At 41.1% G+C, this 19162-nt stretch overlaps 1 protein-coding gene across 9 annotated transcripts in view; it reads right to left on the bottom strand.

Annotated features, from left to right (window-relative positions):
• The window catches only part of NAV2 (neuron navigator 2), a 408453-nt gene that overhangs the window by 78125 nt on the left and 311166 nt on the right, over window positions 1-19162 (bottom strand). For all 9 annotated transcript variants that reach the window (XM_054826434.1, XM_054826435.1, XM_054826436.1 and 6 more), the window contains one exon: window positions 11238-11360. In XM_054826434.1, the coding sequence (XP_054682409.1) occupies window positions 11238-11360 (123 nt within the window). The remainder of the gene's footprint in view (window positions 1-11237; window positions 11361-19162) is intronic.

The following is a 19162-nucleotide window of genomic DNA, read 5'->3' as shown; positions in this document are numbered from 1 at the left end:
TATATTTTAGTCATCTCTGAAAATAAAAATGAAATCTTTCCATAAAAATGCAAATGAAACATAAAACTATGCATGCACATATTATTTGATAGTATCAAATAACATCAGTAGTTTCAAAGAGATGTTTCAGGCATTAAGTCATGTTACGAAGAGTATTTCTAGCTGCAAGTTTCACAACAAGAATAAATCAATCTTGACAATAAACATGAAAGAGGGAATAAAACCTTTTTGAACACTCAAGGTGGTTTGCTCATTTCCCTCAAACTGAAATGAATGAATTAGTTGATATATATGAAAATTAACTTAAGCTAACAACATAATCAGAGAAGATAAACTTTAAAGTTAAAATTAGATTAAAAAGATAAAAATATTACTTGAGGCTGATGAGAGCGCATGGTAACTCCACAGGACCTGCTGAGCTGAGCCTTTGTCAGTTAAGAAACAACAACAAAAAAAATAATCGTATAGTTAAAAAGAGCCGACCTCAGCCCTTGGACTTTGCTCAGGCACTAATCAGACTTCCAATGTTTAGTGCTGATCCTCTGGCTACTTATTGACCATATATACCTGGACACACATAAACATCGCCTCCAGCAACGTGGTAGTTACTCGGGCTCCCTGTGCTAACACTGCACACAGGTTTTGCACTGTTCCAATGCCACTTACGTCAAATTAATTAGTCTCAAATTGCAGCAATCACTGTTAATAAAATTAGATGTTTTATTTTTAGTGAGAATATCAAAAACTTTAACTAATAAAAACAAATTACACGCATTCTCATAATACTGCTGTAACAGCACAATGTAGCTCCAAGTGTTTCTGCTGTAGAGTATATAATTATTTATCCTGGCCAAATGTATATTTAACTGTATATACTTCAGCAACATCAGACCATCACGTGAAAGACTTAATGCCTGTTTGTATAATAGCAGAGCATTTTTAAGCCCCATGCAGCTGCGTTAACACTGGGATGTTTAAGCCTCGGGATGTTGGGGCTCAACTCAGGAAGATCAGGAGCAAAGTGACTACTTGTTCTGCGGAGTCTCAACCTCTCTGTGAATCCTACGAGCTGTCATAAGAAGGTCACAAAGTCACCTTATCATACTGCTGGAAAATCCCTGTACCATGAGGAAGCTGAGGAATGGAGAAGAGCAGAACAGGGTTTACAGATAAGAAGGGTACGGATCCCCAATATGGAATAGCTTGTTGGCCCCTGTGGAAGTTATCGTGACACCAAGGAATGGCCTGATGTAAATGTAGTAGCTCCAAAATCCCAGGACAGCGAAAATATAGTTACGCACTTTTGTCCTGCCACTGCAAAATGCAGCAGAGCTGCTCTCCAGAGCTGGGAAGTCCTTCCAGTGGGGACAGACACTCATTCTACATGCTCCATAGGCCCCAATTCCTGCACTTCTATCCATGCAGGCACACACGGGAAATGAGAGTTTCCCTTCTTTATGACAACCCAGTTATAGCTGGTAGATAAGGTCTGCGAGAGGAGGGAAGAGAGCGCACCTCCTCCTCAAGTGCCATGGCAATAGGGAGCGAACCTTCGTTTTATCTGAACGGATCTTCTGCCTCCGCAAACGCTAGCTTGGGGACACTCACCTTTCTTTTGACACCAGTCGGCCCAAACGTATCTCTGGTACTTTGTTACGTTCTAACACAGGAGCTGCCATTCAGGACAGCTGAAGGAGATGACCGCCTATGAAACACGCAGCATTTTAAATACGAGTTCAAACTTGTGGATACTTTAACAGCTTCTCCCGCTACGCTGCAGATGTGTGTTGGATATACAGGGCTATGAGTACCACCCAACTTCAAACATTAGTTAGCTGTCCAAATTAGGAGTCTCATTTCCCTCTACAGGCAATGGATCCTTCAAAGCACCTGGAGATCCTGAGTTCCTTGGAGGCTTCTCACTGATGACACAGAGGGTGTCCCCACACCATGTTTGAAAGCTCTTCACTGGAGGGGACAGGACTGGGAATAAATGACTGAATAGTCAATAAACATAATCAACAGAGTAAAGAAAAAAACCAAAACCAAACAAAAAACCCCAAAGCTCAGAAGAGCATGCTGTAAGATACGTGCATCTTACACTTGGACTCGGAATTTCAATATCATTTTCCAAACAATACAATTACAGGAAACATTCAGCCACTGAACAGAAAGCTTAGGTCCTGGCTACTAACATTAATATTTCTATTAACATGTAAGCTAATACTAATCGAATATTACTATCATCACAAAAGAATATATATACATAGCCATAGAACAGAAGCAAAAAACACTAAAGAAAAATTCTAATGAAACATACAATTACGGACAACTCCAAAGCCCCAACAAAATATCTAAGAAGGGCAAATAAAGACCAAAGGTAGAATCTTTAGGTTTTGGGGTAACGAGACATTTAGTAATGCACACAATATTTGAAAAAAATAATCTGTCTTGAAATGTGCTTTACGGCCACAATGAGCTTCCACGCTCACCAAACAGCCCAAAACTGGGATCTTTCTTTTGGAGTTTGACAGCTGTCTGCTATTAGTTTTATCTATTCAATCTCCAAATCCCAAACTCAGAGGTTAGTGGTGTAGGTCAGTTGTGAGACTATGTTGACTCTCTTGCCATTCGACATGGAAAACCAAATAACAAAGTCTGCACTATGTCAGCAAGCATTTCACATTCTTCGGTTTGTCATGCAAAGCACAAAGACCCTGATACAGTTCAAAATAGTCTTTGTATCTACAATCTTGTTTACCCTTGGAATACAAGCTTAATTTCCCACATGCCTAAAGTGTTTTAAAAGCCGCTTCATACAACAGAAAAGACAGTGCTAATCTCTGGCAAAGGAACCAGAAATATTGGGGGTTTCAGAAGAGCTTCCCAATCAGCAATTAGATCAACTTTATGGTTACGCACATAAAGTGGGTACGTACAAAAGGAAATGTAACGTCACTTCAGGAAAATCTAGTTCCAGTGGTGTGGGATCATGACTTTGCCATCCCTAGATGCAAATTATACAGCTGCTTAAATTAGGCAGTTTTCGTCCTATTTCTGCAGAATCAGTACCCACATTTCTGCAAAAGGCGAGGTCCCTTCACCTGTACACAGCAGCCTTCCAGGGGAAGAGACAAACTGTCCACAGTGGAATGTATCAGCAAAAAAGAAAGTCCTAACTTAACTGCGATGAGTTGCTCCCTTAAGGCACCTGTCATTAGCTTTGTAATGAACTTCAGCTCCAGACTTAAGCATTCTAATTAGATGCTACAGCAGAGGTGGAAACACCTCCTAAAATAAAAAGGAGTGCAGAATCAGAATCGCAGTAATAAAAGCGGGGGGCATGGCATGAAGAAAAAAAGTTTCATCACAAAATGTAGTTCCTAAAGCCTAGATCCAGGCTATCTCTTCAGTGTTTAAATCTAAGCAAAAAAGCAATTCTGAAGAAGGGTTTTAAAACCATAGTGACAGTCAAGCATGTAAAGATTGCCTAAGCTACTAATTTTGGAGGGAACAGCTTGCAATTGCGGGGTGTTTTATTTGCTTGGTTTGTTTTTAGAGTTGAGTGGCAGAACTGTACCTCCTCATTGGAAAAAATTCTTGAAAAAGGTGAAGACCTGCTCTCAACTGCGTTGTCAGCCTGCAGAGCTACTAAACCAGGTATGAGTTAAAAGAGAAGAATAGGATAATTCTTGGCTTCTTGGATGCACAAACATCCTAATTGCAGTAAAATCTACTCTTTTTTTTTATTGGCCATGGATACATGGAAAAAGGACTCTCCCCTAAGAAAAACAACTTGCATTTTTACAAAAAGTCAATAGGCACAAAATTGCTTCAAGTACCAACCCCCTCCACGTCAACCATACACCCGCTATTGCTACATCATGTGATAATCTAAAACCTGGATAGACATTTTAAAACAAATACAACCTCTGTTGAAAAATTATCTACTTCTTTAAGCTGTCCTCTCCTCAGAACTTTCTAGCCTTCAAACAGTCCCCAACCACACTAAGGTGACTGTTGGAAGCAAATGCTTTGCCGACTATCACACAAAGAGTAAAATTAGACCAAGCCTGAGAAACCAACAAAACTTTCCAATCTATCTCCACGCCATCATGACTCTCTAAACAGAACAGACACTATCACCAAATCCTACGTAAGTACTTCCCCGAATGTAGCATACTTCATTCAGCGTACCACACGTACCCCCAAAAAGAAAAAAAAACCAACACCGAAGCACAATATTACTGTGCCCACTGAAGGAATTCACATGCCACAAAGCTGAGAAGAACCTGGTTACCCCAAGGGGGGCAATTCTCACACAGCCACTTCATCTCTGACCTCTTCCTTCTCATCCTCAAGGGAGTTCTATAAAGCATCTTCAAAGAATAAACCAGAGTATTAAAATAACAACTCTGGTGGATATTAAAAACCATAGATTCAATAAAGAGACAGCCTTTACAGCCTGTAATCATTTGCTGCCTCTCCTGAGTTAACCCCTCCGTGTTACACAGGGGATAAATCATCTGTATCTCTCTCTCCTGCAGCACACCAACAGCACATTGTGCCTTTCCTCGCTAAATCTTCTTCTGCTTCTTAGGCACTGTCTGTCTTTAAGAGTTAGTCTAAACTTCTACTACATCCACGTAAATTTAGAGCAACTTTTCTTCAACTTGTATTTAGTAATGAAAATTCTTGTTTCTGTTTCAGACCCGAAGAAAAGCTTACGTGCCCAGAAGTTTGTCATCTTTAGCCCACCGAAACAGATCTGCCAAAAGACATTGCTTCCCTTGACTGACCTTGCCGCATTTGAAAGTAGAATGCCTTTTTTTTTTTTTTTCCTCTCCTGTTTGGTACTGCTAATTTCAGCCCTCGGGTACAGCTACTCTACCTTTGCTTTCAACTACTGTTTGTTGCTTAACTTCGCAATTACTTTATGTAACCTAAAACCACTTTGGATTATAGCTTGTAAAAAGATTCCTTGGGAAATAAAAGTATATGGTATTGTGATTTTAATCAGCAGATCCCAAGGCCATAAACTTCAAAGAATCTTTGCAATGTGAATTTCCCTGTTTCTGAGAGTCAGTTTTCAAGATAAACGTGGGATCTTTCAAAGACAGAGAGATGGGTATCTATAGGTACCAAGGTGCGACTTGCATCTTTGGAAACAGTAGTATTTTTTTTCTTAGTGATAAAATCCAAACAGATGGTCAAGCAGAGTAGATCATCTGTTAGGCATGAATAATCTCACCAGTCCTGTGACTTTGCTGTTAAGCAACTGTACACGGGCATCTCTTTACAAATTGCGGTGACTCAGAGCACAGATACAGTGAGCAATGAATGCTCAGGTGTTGGAACTTTACTTACTTCTTGACCTATTTTATTTCAAAACAATTTAGAGACTTTGAAATTATTTTCTAGAAAACTGAGCTTATTTAGTATCTCGGATCCTTATATAGGGGTGTTCCACTGTCCTAGCAAAGAAAAAAATGGAAAACCCAGAATTTATAAATTATTTTAATCATAACAACTGAATGCAAGTACAATTGCCAGGGCTTTTTGGAAGTGAAGGAACTGTGAACTGATTGCAAGCAATCTTCCCGGCAGAGTGCTAACAGCTTGGCAGCATCTTTCTGAGCTGAGATCTCCTGAGCTCTGTAGATGACTTCAACGGATATAGTTACTCCTCCTGACAGAAAGGACATCCTCCCTTCACAAACCCATTCACATAATATACCCAGATGGATCTCCCTGCAAGTTCATGTACTGTGAAACTCCACAAACACTTATGTCAACACTCCTGAGGGAGCATTGCAGGAGCAGGAGATGCTGTGGAGGAAGGAGATGATGGGAATTCCACTGCCATTACAATGCAGGAATATCTATTGCTACGTATTTTTACAATAGTTGGGTCCGCCTGAAGTTTGAGATATAACCCAGTCATGTTTTAACATTTTAGAACAAAGTCTATCCAGTCTATATGGCTATTTCAGACACACTTTCCCTGTTTTTCCCCTTTTCTAATGCGCCATGCTACCATTGCTAGAGTAGCAAAGCTATGATGAGATAGGTAGTAACGGGATGAGTATTCCTAACAGATATTCTCTGTGAATTAAGGACCTAACTCCTCATCTGCAAAGCTAGGACTTGCAGACACCTCCATTTAATTTTAGCTGCACTGGCTCAGTTAAGAGGAAAAACTGAAAAAAACCCCACGCTTAAGACTTAAAGCTGCCTTATCCTACTATAAAACTATATAAAGTGTATCTTAACAAAAATTTCCTTTTTCTTCTTTCAAATATCGTAGCATTTTCCCATTGTCTACAATAAAGTAGCACCTAAAAAGAAGAAAATGTGATGCAGCTTCTTGTGCGATACCCATCAAACCATGTCTGTAATTCTGCTTTCATTGGAATTTGCCTCTTTCCAAAAGCAGTGTCATCTTCTCTCCCCGCTTTTCAGAACGGGCCAGTACTGCCCCCCAACTTGACGACTTGCTTCAACTTGCTTTTCAGCTCTTCTGAAGTGCAATCCAGGTTCCCATGGTCATGAAGGCAGTCCAACAACCTCCCTCCAGCACTGAACACTAACCCATCTTTTTAGTAATCTCATCACTGTAACAGGATTCCAGAAATTAAATTGCAGTTAGTGAACTTAAACATACTCCCAGTCAAAGGGTTTTACTCCACGAATCAATGTGGAGTGTTGTCTACTACCTGAGCCAAGAGACATTTAACCTTAATCTGTTTTTATAAAATGCAAAACAACAACAAAATACTACTCTTCAGCTATTTTTGAAAACCGTAATCTTTCTACCATTTGTAGAAATTACTATGAAACATAGCATCTGAAATAATCTCAATGACGTTCTTATTAATAGTGATATGTCTGTGCTCTGCATGGAACATCCTCTGGCTTTCTGCTCGGTTTCTGCTTCACTTCCAATTCTTTCTTCCTGTCCATCTCCTCTCCTGGTTCCACATTCTCCTCTGGGATTATCCAAAAATCTTGCCAAAAGCAGGAAATGCTACTGAGATGCTACTGACTGCCAGGAGCCAGCTTCAGTCACAAGTCCTTCTGAGACTTTAAACTGAACACGCTCTTGTTTTAAGTGCAGAGCGACAAGAGCGTGCCAAGATTGTCGCTGTAGTCATCATCGATCTGAACCATGACACAGAAACACTCAATCCCACCCATGCTCAATACCTGAGCTACGCTGTACCTACAGCCCACCAATGCTGTAGCTGATGGAAGTAGAAAGACAACGCAACGTGCTCTCTGATGAGACAGGTCCTTACAGTGAGACGCTGGGAAGACCCTTTTATGCCTTATACTCTCATGCAAATATGTGTAATTCACACAACCTCAAATTAAATTGTACAAGTGAAACGATCCAAGTCAATCGTGCTTGGAAGTAGTTATTTATGCACTTCATCACTGCGGATTTTTAAAGAAGTCATATAGACATTTCCCTAATGACAACATTAAAGTTACTCTTGACAAGCTCACGTTCATTAATACAGTCTTCTATCCTATTCACAAGGATACGATAAGTCAGCACAAGTCTGAATTAACTTATCTAAATAATAGGTTATACAAGTAAGCAATTACAGAAAGATTTACTCAAATCTAAGTTTCAAATATCCTCCCTCTTATCTATACGTATTCATAAACGCAAGTTACGTACATTAAAGGGCAGAATTAAGTCTCAGATCAAGCAGCTGCGCCTGACAATGTGAAATCAACTTAAATAACCAGATGGTACACACCGAGTCCACGTACACAGAACAGACAAAACCAGAGATGGCTAATTTGCAACCTTTAAAAAAAATAATCACAAACTAAATAAAAAGGCATTTTTTTTCATTAAAAATGCCTTTGTTCTATGCAAACACAAATTGTCTTGAAGTGAATAAATAAGCTCAGCTGTGTTGTGCAATGATTCCATTAACCTTGCACTCAAGCATTAAATTAAATTGCCTTGTTTGGATTTCCCTGCTGCAGGGGAAAATGTACCTTCTAAGGTCTGCGCTTTCTGTTACCAGCGCCAACGAGTAAAAGCTTCACAACAAAACTTCTACAATTAATAACACAAGAAACCAAACAAGTAAGCAAATTGCAAAAATTCCTCTAATAACTTTTTAATGATTAACCCGATACTCAAAGGTTCATAGCCTTTCACACTCCTTCTCCCATGCATTCAATTAACATCGGCTTTGAACAAGTTAAATTTAATCTTCATAGGTTTTCTAGGTGTACTGATAAAGCAGAACTCCTGCTTGCCTCCGTTCACAGAACCAAGAAAGCGATTCATTACTGCACCATTTCATTCAACTCCTTTTCCTTATGCCAATTCTCACCCTGGAAAACTGCTGCTCAAACCAAGATTATTTTTTTTTTTTTATTTAAACTGCACTTCACGATCACCCAGCAACCAGAGAGGAGCTATTTTTAACTCACTGCCCTATCGTCAGAAAACTGATCTCCTGCATAAGGTGGGTAGGTGTGTTGGGTTTTGTGTGGCAAGGTTTTGGTAGCGGGAGGGGCTACAGGAGTGGCTTCTGTGAGAAGCTGCTAGAAGCTTCCCCTGTGTCTGACAGAGCCAATGCCAGCCGGCTCCAAGATGGATCCGCCCCTGGCCAAGGCCAAGCCAATCAGCGCCTCTGTGATAACATATTTAAGAAGGAAAACAAAGGAGTTAAAGAAAGTTTTTGCAACCAGAGAGAGGAGCGAGAAGATGTAAGAAACTCTGCAGACACTAAGGTCAGTGAGGAAGGAGGGGGAGGAGGTGCTCCAGACACCAGAGCAGAGATCCCCCTGCAGCCCGTGGTGAAAACCATGGTGAAGCAGGCTGTCCCCTGCAGCCCATGGAGGAAGGATGAGGGGGTGTAGAGATTCTACCTGCAGCCCGTGGAGGACCCCACGCTGGAGCAGGTGGAGGCACCTGAAGGAGGCTGTGGCCCGTGGGAAGCCCACACTGGAGCAAGTCCGGGCCGGACCGGTAGACCCGTGAAGAGGGGAGCCCACGCCAGGGCAGGTTTGCTGGCAGGACGTGTGACCCTGTGAGAGGGACCCAACGCTGGAGCAGTTTGCTCCTGAAGGTCTGCACCCTGTGGAAGAGACCCCACGCTGGGGCAGTCTGCTCCTGAAGGTCTGCACCCTGTGGGAGAGACTACGCTGGAGCGGTTTGTGAAGGACTGTAGCCCGTGGGAGAGACTCCATGTTGGAGCAGGGGAATGTTGAGAGGAGTCCTCCCCCTGAGGACAAAGAAGTGGCAGAGACAATGTGTGCTGAACTGACCGCAACCCCCATTCCCTGCCCCCTTGTGCCGCTGAGGGGGGAGGAGGTTGAAGCCGGGAGTGAAGTTGAGCCCGAGAAGATGGGAGGGGTGGGGGGAGGTGTTTTAAGACTTGATTGTATTTTCTCATTGCTCTACTCTGTTTTGCCTAGTAATAAATTAGATGAATCTCCTCTCTACATTCAGTCTGTTTTGCTCCTGACGGTAATTAGCGAGTGATCTCCCCTTGTCCTTATCTCGACCCAAGCCTTTTGTTAGACTTCTCCTCTTCCATCCCGTTGGGGGAGGGGTGAGTGAGCGGCCGCGTGGCACCCAGCTACCGGCTGGGCCTAAACCACGACAGTAGGCTTGCATTATTAATAGAAAAGACTAAATCAAAACAACACATAATAATGTCAACAACTTTGGGACCAAGGGTAATTTTTCTGTGATCCCGTGTTGCTGCTAAATTGCCAGTCATGAAGAGTATTGTGTATAAAGTCCATCCCCTCCATGCAAACTGGAAGAATGATTTTTCAAAGCTGAAACAATTGACATAAGCTAGGGATTGCATTTCAGTGTGTCACAATCCCATTCTAAGTGACGTATATTTAAACAGACAAATAATCTCTCCTGATGAACGTATGTAATAGGTCCTCATGTGTGGCATCTTCGGGGAAGGAGCTCAGCAAATAAAATGTGAGAATAACTCACATGCCAAGAAGTGGTGTAAGCACAGAAAATATTGGACTGGGGAGCAAATCAATGAAGAAGAATGCATCGCTAGCTCTCCAGAAGGCTGACCGTTACTTGATAATATAATTTATATTAGACCAATTCTATATTGTAAACAATAGCTTCTGTTAATGTGGTAATGTTCAGGAGCCACAGCGACAGACGAGGATGATACCTGATTAGTCTTCAGTTGCATGACCAGGTGGCAATGCCTTCACCCACGGTCAACCAGAAGCAAGTGCTGTTGGCTCAGGATGGGTTTCAAGTTGCAAATTTCAGAAACAGATATGAGCTCCTGAAAAATCCGGGCATATTTTACAACTGGCAAGCATATGTTGACTTAGTAATTGAAACTGAGCTGAGATTCTCTAATAGGTTTTGGATCTTTTGTTGAGATTTACCATCCTGCTCTTTACCAATATCAAGAGACCACTACAGCAAATTTAGCATGGCTTTCTTTGAAAACAAGGCTAGATTCTCCATCACTTGTATATCCTTAGTAACCCCATACATCACTATCAAGAAAGCATCAGTCATATCACACTCAACTGCATTACGTGCAGGAAACACTTATTGATAAAAAAAAAAATTAGTTCAGAAATTGGTTCAAATTTTTAACTCAAAATCCATGTTTTATACTTAGGGGCCCCTCATGGAAGAAAAAGGACACGGTTCACTTACTACGTCAACAGTAACACTCATCAGGCTTTGGGTTTGGAAGGTAAAGAAGCAGTTATAGGCTGATGCCATTAAAGCAAATGTATTTAACCCTTTAATCTCAACTCTAACAAAATATACGTCTCATTAATGTCCATCTCCCTGGCTTCCTTTATGATCACGCTCCCCTAAATTATGGATTTTTAGTCCCCTAATTCCTGATCTTTGGCCCTGACTGTTCAGACTGAATCACTGGACTTGGAAGAATCCATGGAAGAAGAGAATTAGGTCTTTTTTATTTCAAATGCTTCAAAACAGAAGTTTTACATTTTCTTGTGTTGCGTCCTGTGCACAAAAACCCAGGTGAGATTTCAGCAAAGCAATCAGAAGACAAAGTCAGCATTTATCCTGACACCTCCGTGAACGTATAACCTAAAATACTCTGGAGAAGCTTATATCCACGTATTCAGTATCTGAATTCCCAAAGCTATTTAATCTTAGAGATCCAAAATGCATTAGATAGAGCACGAATCAAAGGTGCCATTACGTTTGCTGGATGAGACCTTACCTGTCAGCATCTCCGAGTCCCAGGGAAGTATTACGCTGCATGGTCTCCCGCACCGCAGCCATGCCATCAGGCAGCCGGTTTAGCCTTCGAGTGTAGAGGCCCAGACCACCATCGGTCATATACCTTTAAAACAGAAAACCAAAACGTCACGTTCGGTAAAACAATAAAACTTTTAGGTATTCTTGTAGCTCCTATCTTCTGTGTGTTTTTAACTATATATTGCAATTTCCCCACTTTTGAGTTAAGAATATTACTCAGACTATGAAGGAAGGAAAACTTCATTCTTTATTAGATCAGAGATTTTTTTTGTTACCCTCATCGTTCTCCATTACATCTTGCACTCTGTCTCATCAGTAAGAATTGAATTTCAACCTAACTGTGACAAAGGAAGAATACTTAACTTGCATTAAGGACGCCTAGATGGAAGTCATTTAATATTTGTGAATGCCATCATTATTGATCTCTTCCTGTCCAAACAATGCATGGTTTATACTATCCTGAACTGTTTTGTGTGGGCTAAAACAACACAATGGAAATCACAACCCTTTTACAAGTTAACTGCAAAAATCACATTGAATTCATCCTAGATTTTGTCAATGAGTCATAAACAATGAATACACCAAGATTTATTGTGAGCAACCAAAAGTTGCAACAGGAATGAAAAGGTTTTTTTCAACCTTGTTTTGGCTCCTACATTGTATTCCGTCCGCAGCTGTGACCTAGAGACATCTGCATTTAAAAAGCATTACTAGTCTTAGATATTAAGAAGTGCCGGGTGTATATATGATACTTCACAAATTGCTAAGGTAGCACATTTCTTACTTTCCAGTTGAGACAAATGAAGAATGAACCTTGAAGCGAACAGCGGTGACACTTGGTGGACAGGAATAGATAGATACTGTCGATCACCAGGAACAACAACTCACAATAACGTAGGCTGTGTTATCTGTCATTTTTACTGAAGGCTGTACCAACGCAGACAGCAGTAGGCATTGCGTAATGTAACTTTAGGACGTGGTGGTAACCAAGAAAACAAAGTTAAAAACTATACCAACTACCTATCGCTTTGGTTCAGTTTATGAATAAAAGATTTTAGTATATTAATACTGAAATTAAGAAGTTACTCCAGTCTTCTTTAGTAGCTTCGCAACGAGCTGCCCTACATCAGTATCTCAATAATGTTTTAAAACATTTTGTGGCCTTTCATGATAGTAATAGGTAAACAAGTTCAAAGTGTCAAAACAAGAGGACTTTTCTCTCAGTTTAGCTTCATTTCTGGAAGTGTTTCTGACTACAGATACACGCGAGCTAGCTTTAAACTAGAAAGACAAGTCCCATTCGCCTCTCAAGACGTTGGCATGGAGCGAGCCCTGTGCTACCACCACCAGATTGTCAGCCCAGGTACATCTACATCAGCAGCACCGACAGTTGTGCAAACACACTGTAAAGATTTTCACACACCCGAGACTGAAAAAACTCTAACGACTCTAGCAACACAGCCGCTGTCTCTGGCATATCGTCGGGCACATAACATACCTCACCGAATTACGAGTTGACGGGATCGTATCTTCTTAATCCTTTAGCCACTCTTGGCGAATCGACAGCAGCCCACAGAATAACACCCAGATACACAGGACACCTTCCTCTTGCTTAACAAGACACAGAGCTTTTTCCCCAACAGCGAGACACCCTCATTCACAGCAAGAAAGGACAGATGCTCCTAGCTGCAGCCAGCAATGCCTCTGCTGGCGAGACGTTACTGCAACAGATGTACTGCACCCAAGTCAAATTCGATTACATTTACAAAAATGGGATGGTAAAGAGTCAATCAGCCTTGCACAAATCTGCTGGTTAGCATTTCAGTTAGATGTATAAATCTGTACGGGGCCGTCCCAGGAACAACCGAGGAGTCTCTCTGGGGAGTCGAACAAAGCGGTTGCTAAGCCCGTCAAGTCAGGCACAAGAGTATTCTCCATTCAGCAAATCTGTGGGGACATGATTCTCCAAACTCATAAACAAAGACCGTAAAAAGCATGAGGAGCACTTGCACTGTAACTCACGTGGAATTTGCCTTAGGTCTAGCATTCTAACTTGTGTTTGACATAGTTTATAAATATTTTATCATAGAGAATATTTTTTTCCTTAAGCTAAAATAAAGGGAAAGAAAAGTAGAGCTTAAGATCATATTGTTATACAAACATGCAAACAGCATTTTGCAAAAACATCTAATGTACATACGCTAATTGGTTTATTGCAGATACTTGTCTGCACACGAAACACGTTTCTGTAGGAATATCTGTTGTACGCATACTGGAAAATGCAGCTTTTGGCTTTGCTGTCAGGTTTCTGGCATATGACTAGTCCTTTGTTAAAGAAGATCAACTGCAGCTGAAATAGATTGTTCTCCATACTTATTACTCAGAATATGGGAAATGAAATATATTACTCTTAAGAGTTAGCCATGCTGAAACCACCAGAAAGCCTTTTCACTAGCATCAACAGACTTCATGCTCTACGTAGAAGCTCAGCAAGCCGACAGATTAGAATAATTCTGCACTTGCATCAAACTGAAAACTAACAGATTTTCATTGGTTTTAAGCACGCATAAATCTTATATAAGTCAGTGGAAGCTGGATGCCTTTGGCCTCTTTGACAACTAGATCGTCAGTTTTTCTAACCAAGACCCTGTAAAAAAGCACACAGATGACGACTTTTACCCGCTATACCAATAGGACAAGTTTCTTACATGCCAGAACAACACAAGATAGATTTTTGTATTTTGAAACAGGTTTGCGTAATCACAGATTGAAAGCTTTATATCTTATTTTTATTACATGCGATGTCCTCTACCCAGGAACGTTTAATTTCAAAAAGATGCCAAAACCAGCGATGCCTAAAGTCCTGCATGCAACAGTGAGGTGAAAGGAGGAGGAAAGGTACTAGCTTCTAAACTCTGTGGAGAAAAATGCATTTACAATAAATACACTTTAAAATAAATGAAAAAAAAAATACTCTACTATCTATTAGTTAGTGTGGAGGAGATTAAAAGATACTGGTCCCACAAACCTCCGGCCGTTGCTTTCTTTTCCTTCCTCCATCCCTTCAAACATAAAACTGTCTTGGCTCTCCGAAACCATCTTGCCTTTATGAACGTAACATTATTATTGCTGCAGATTTTTGCTTTATGAGAAAGAAGAATATAATGAAGGTATATTTTTCTAAAGACAGTCTTATAAGGTTTTACTCAGGAAGGACTAAAACCAGGAAATATTATCCTGCATGCGTATAATTCTAACGGTACTCAACGCTATCTGAATTTATTGCCCTATCATACATCCACGCAATACGGAACGCCAGTATACTGCCTCTCCTCTACAGCAACCCATTGCAGTTCAAACAACTGTATTAGGCCAGTTATCCATTAGGTGTAATTTCTTTGACTTTTCTTACTAAAAACCATGACAAATTTGTACTAGATGCCTTGCATCAGAAGAACTCTGCAAGCACATTTAGTGCAAAAACAAGCGCTTCGAAGTATTTTTCTTCCTGTCTCAAAATAAGAAAAAGTTTAAACATATGATCTGGGGAAAAGCGTAGTATCCAGACTCTGTAACTTTTATACGGATGAGTAAAGTCTACATGTTCAAAAAAATCTAATAGCTCAGATGCTCCAGGAATGTACCAACAGCCAGTGGGGAATGACTGCCTTTAATGAAGTCAAATATAATAATAATGAATGGACGGTGATGATGTCGGTTAAAAGGAGTTTCTGATCTTTTCAGGCATTAATGCTTAATACTCGTCTCTATAGTTTCACTCTTCATCAGCAAGGAAACAAAATTAACCAAGCTACTTTGAATATGAAAAGACTCAGGTTAAACAAGAGCAGTATTATGTACTTCTAACGCAACTGGAACTTACAGCCCACTTTTTAGGTGACACTTTTTTCTATAAGAAAGTGGCTCCCTGCCCTGTATTACAGGCACAAAGTAATTTGCTTTGGAGTTCCCTGGACCTTTAAGCTTCTCTTTTCTTTAGCCAAACACACCCTTTCTGTGCCTCTGAAATTTTGAATGCCGTAATAAGTCCTTCCAAGTGCAATATTTTTAGGATACTTCTGATGCTGAAGTGATTTATTTCCCTTTCCTGAAAGGCACGCAGAGGAAACAGGAACGGGTTATGCCAGGGATCAGCAAAATCCAGCGGTCTGAGTCACTTGACTTCTGTCCGCACTCCCTACTTGCCCATGTACACAGCCAGCCAACAACACACCTACTTTTATGGTCTGACAACTCTACCACTTCATATATATTCATTTCACTCTTTCATGTACGAATATGAATTTTCCAATTTTGAAAATAGATAGCCAAGGGACAGGCATTCTTTACTGAAGTATTAGGAAGAGAAGGAGCAGCAGGTAAGTCAGCAGCGCACAACAGACCGGGCAAGCCTACCCTGATATGCTCGGCACTGCGCGGCTCCGTAATCCCAAACCCACAAGCAGGAAAGCAGTAACGTGCCCCAAAACTGGAGCTGACCCTGGCTGCCCAAGTGCTCCTGCCTTCCTCTTGGTGCTTTGGATTCAAGGTTAGTTTGGAAATAGCTGCCCAGGTGCCTCCTGGCAGAAGACTTGCCTAGCAACTCAAGTGCTTGAAACTTGAAGAAACAAAAAGCTTGTAGGAATTACTATTTTTGGATTATTCCATGCATCAACATCCGCTTTGACATGCAAGAATGTTCTCCTTTAACTGCGGCAATAACACTGTTATCCTCAATGTTTTCCTTTAAATGTTTATTTTCACTAGGCTTCATCTCCCTCGTCATTACAGTCAGTTAAAGATCAAGAGGCTTAACAAGCTTTGAGTATCAAAGGAGGAGTCTAGCTTTGCCAGTCGCTAAAAACCAACAGCAGAAAATTCTCCACTGCTGTTTCTGAAATATGACAAATGTCAAAATGATCCTGTTATTGTAACCAGGAATATCTTCTAAATCTGACCCTAAATTTCTCAATTTAGTATGAATTTGGCCTGTATTTTCTGTCACGACATTGGAAGTAGGCCATATGGTCTTTCCCTGTGTTTCTCCTTCAAAGTCTTTCCATCCATTACTCTTGCCTGACCACTCTCCGTTACAACGCCCACCACATCGGCGCAACATTTGATCTCTCAACCAAAGGGTTGAGCATATACCCCGTCTACAGGCCTGTAGCTGGTTTAAATTCCATTCCTTGATCCACGTGAATTTCCACAAAGGCATTCAAGAACAGGATTAAGTCCTGAGCTTTCAGGTTGGGACTGCTAATACAATGCCCAAATCCCTAACGTTAGACCAAATATTAACCTTTCAGGTTCATAGAAGAATAAACCTATTGCTCATTTCATTTAAAATTTAATTTTATATTTAAGGCAGGCTATAATTCATATATTAATAATCTTTTACTAATTATCAGTGACTATTTGCAATTAACAAACTAATCCGTGAACTATGAATTGTTCGGAAGATGCCCAAACCCAAACATGGAGTAAACTTAGAAAAAACAGTAAATGACTTGCAGTCTCAAAAATCCTAATTGCTGATGGGAAGGAGGAGATACCTGTTCCACTAACGGGTAAGACAGGAAAAATTAGATTATGCAAAACTTAATAAGTATATTTTAGTTTCATAGTTTACTTGAGAAACCTCTCACCTGTAAATCGCTAATAACACGAGCGATAGCTGCTTATTCACACTGTCCAAATCAGTCTAGAAGCAAAACAAGTGCACCCCCATTACCTACTTAATCCTCAGAACATTTTTTCGGGGGGGGGGGGGGGGGGGGGGGGGGGGGGGGGGGGAAATCTACAGAAAGAAGTGCCTTCTGCGAAATCAATACCTTTCTCTTTGGAGATGTATTAAGACTGCCTGGCACACAACTCATTCAGCGGCCATCAGATAAGAATTTTGGGGCACTGCTGCCCAGGGCTAAATTTAAATTTATTTCTACATGCTTTCTCTGCTGGGTCTCCCTTTCAAGAAGTCTGCAGGCTTGTTACTATAAAACTTGCATTTGCTAAGGGAAGGAATTCCAAGGACAGTATAGCCTGTAAGGGACTTGGGTGGCTGCTGCCACTATAGGTCAAATCTCATACACATCCCCACATGTGTTCCCTCCAGGACAATGGCTTCTATTGAGTTTCTGAAGAAACCGGTTTAGTTCGATCTGGTGAGACCATCGAGCTAATCCTAAGTTGTGTGACTCGGAGGCCTTAGCTCTGAGCTGCAAGCATTGCCTGTATGCAGGAGTTAGGCCATTGCAGATGTTAAGTCTAGGTTCTACGGCAAAGCCTCTCTAGCCCAAATCTACGTCCAGCGTGCCCGGATCAAAGGTAAGCACCACAAAAGGGTAATTAAAAATAGAAATTGCTTCCTTCTGTGTCTGAAGGGATTAAAATCCACATTACTCATCTCACAGAAGAATTCACCTGACAACTGAACTAACACTAATGCCAGACTAAATGCTCTCCAGAGGATGGAAAAGGGCATCACCCGCCCACCTTACTGGAGCTGGGCCAGCGGGCAGCGAAGCCCAAATGGCTCACTATGCTGGAAGGTTCACCTGTACAAAGGAGAGTAAATCACAGCACAGCCCTTATGGCATCTAGAAGGAGGAAGGACTAAGCCCTGGGGTTCCAATTCCTAGATGGTTTCTGAAAGTTACCCAGTCATTTGCTAACATGAAATGAATGACCCCACCCTGCAAGAGGAACCCAGAGAGGAAACCTGTCAAAATGAGGTAGACAAGACTGGAAAACACCCAGGAGGTGCTTCAGGTGTGCAAATGTCACTCTGGACCCCAGTGAAACGTGGGCGGAAACTTAAGAGAGGACAACAATCACAGGCTGCCAGCCTGGACCAAGCTGAAGATCCACCAGAATTATGCAGCCATGTGCCAATTTTAATTTAAATGCCCAAGTCCTTTCTCAAAATCTATTTCAATGAAAATCATAGAAACAAGCTATAGAAAAAGCGATCCATTTTGCATTGTCCTCTTTCATTTTGTGAGGCAGAGGAACGACGTGTGACCAAAGAGCAGTAATGAGGCAGTGCTGCTTCTCCACAGCAGAGGAAGAGTTACTCCACAGCAACTTTCGACTCAGTCATGCCTACTTCTTCCCTGCAGATGATCCGTATGGACAAAGTGTGTATGATTCCATCTCCCTCTGCTGGCTAGCCCCAGAGCGGGACTGTATTTTGTCCTTGAGAAGCTGTTCTTTTGCTCAAATTACAAAAACCTGATTGTCGGCACTGAAGCGGCAGTTCAAACACTGCTGAGGTGTTACAGAAATGAGCCCAGAGTGGGATAATGGCTATTAAACGGTATTGTGGTATTCATTAACAATAGGACAGTATATACAAGTACGCAAAAAAACCAACACACCACAACTTGGGAGTTCATTTTACTGACAAACACTACCTATGACCTAACATGGCCCTTTTTAGCAGTGTACTGAATGAAAAGCTTGACTCCGGCTCTAAGGCTACTACTTATAGGCCTGGGATGTCTTCCTGTGCTGAATCCTACACTGCAAGAAAAGAGCGTGTTATCCGAGAGAGCATTTGTGACAAGTGATCAAACGCTGTTTTATCGATGAAGCTGACAACAGAACTATTCCTGAACTGAGTGCAATGTTTAAGAATGTTTTAAATAATATACAACATTAATAATAGTGAAAATGCTTATGTAATGTTCTGGTCAGGTCTCCCGCAAAGATCTTTACGTACAGAAGAACTGTAAACACTGCCATATTTTCTTCTTTTCCTTGTCACAGCACCAGGACATCTATGACTAAATCCAAAAGCTAGTTCTGAACCAGTTTCAACATTGTTTACTAAGAATTCAGAAATCAAAGTTTCCTAATACCAATTCATAAAAGCCAAAATTTTGA

The sequence above is a fragment of the Grus americana genome, chromosome 5, assembly GCF_028858705.1.
Source record: "Grus americana isolate bGruAme1 chromosome 5, bGruAme1.mat, whole genome shotgun sequence".
Classification (NCBI taxonomy): domain Eukaryota; kingdom Metazoa; phylum Chordata; class Aves; order Gruiformes; family Gruidae; genus Grus; species Grus americana.
The sequence above is the reverse complement of the archived record's forward strand: the minus strand, read 5'-3'. Positions and strand labels throughout refer to the sequence as shown.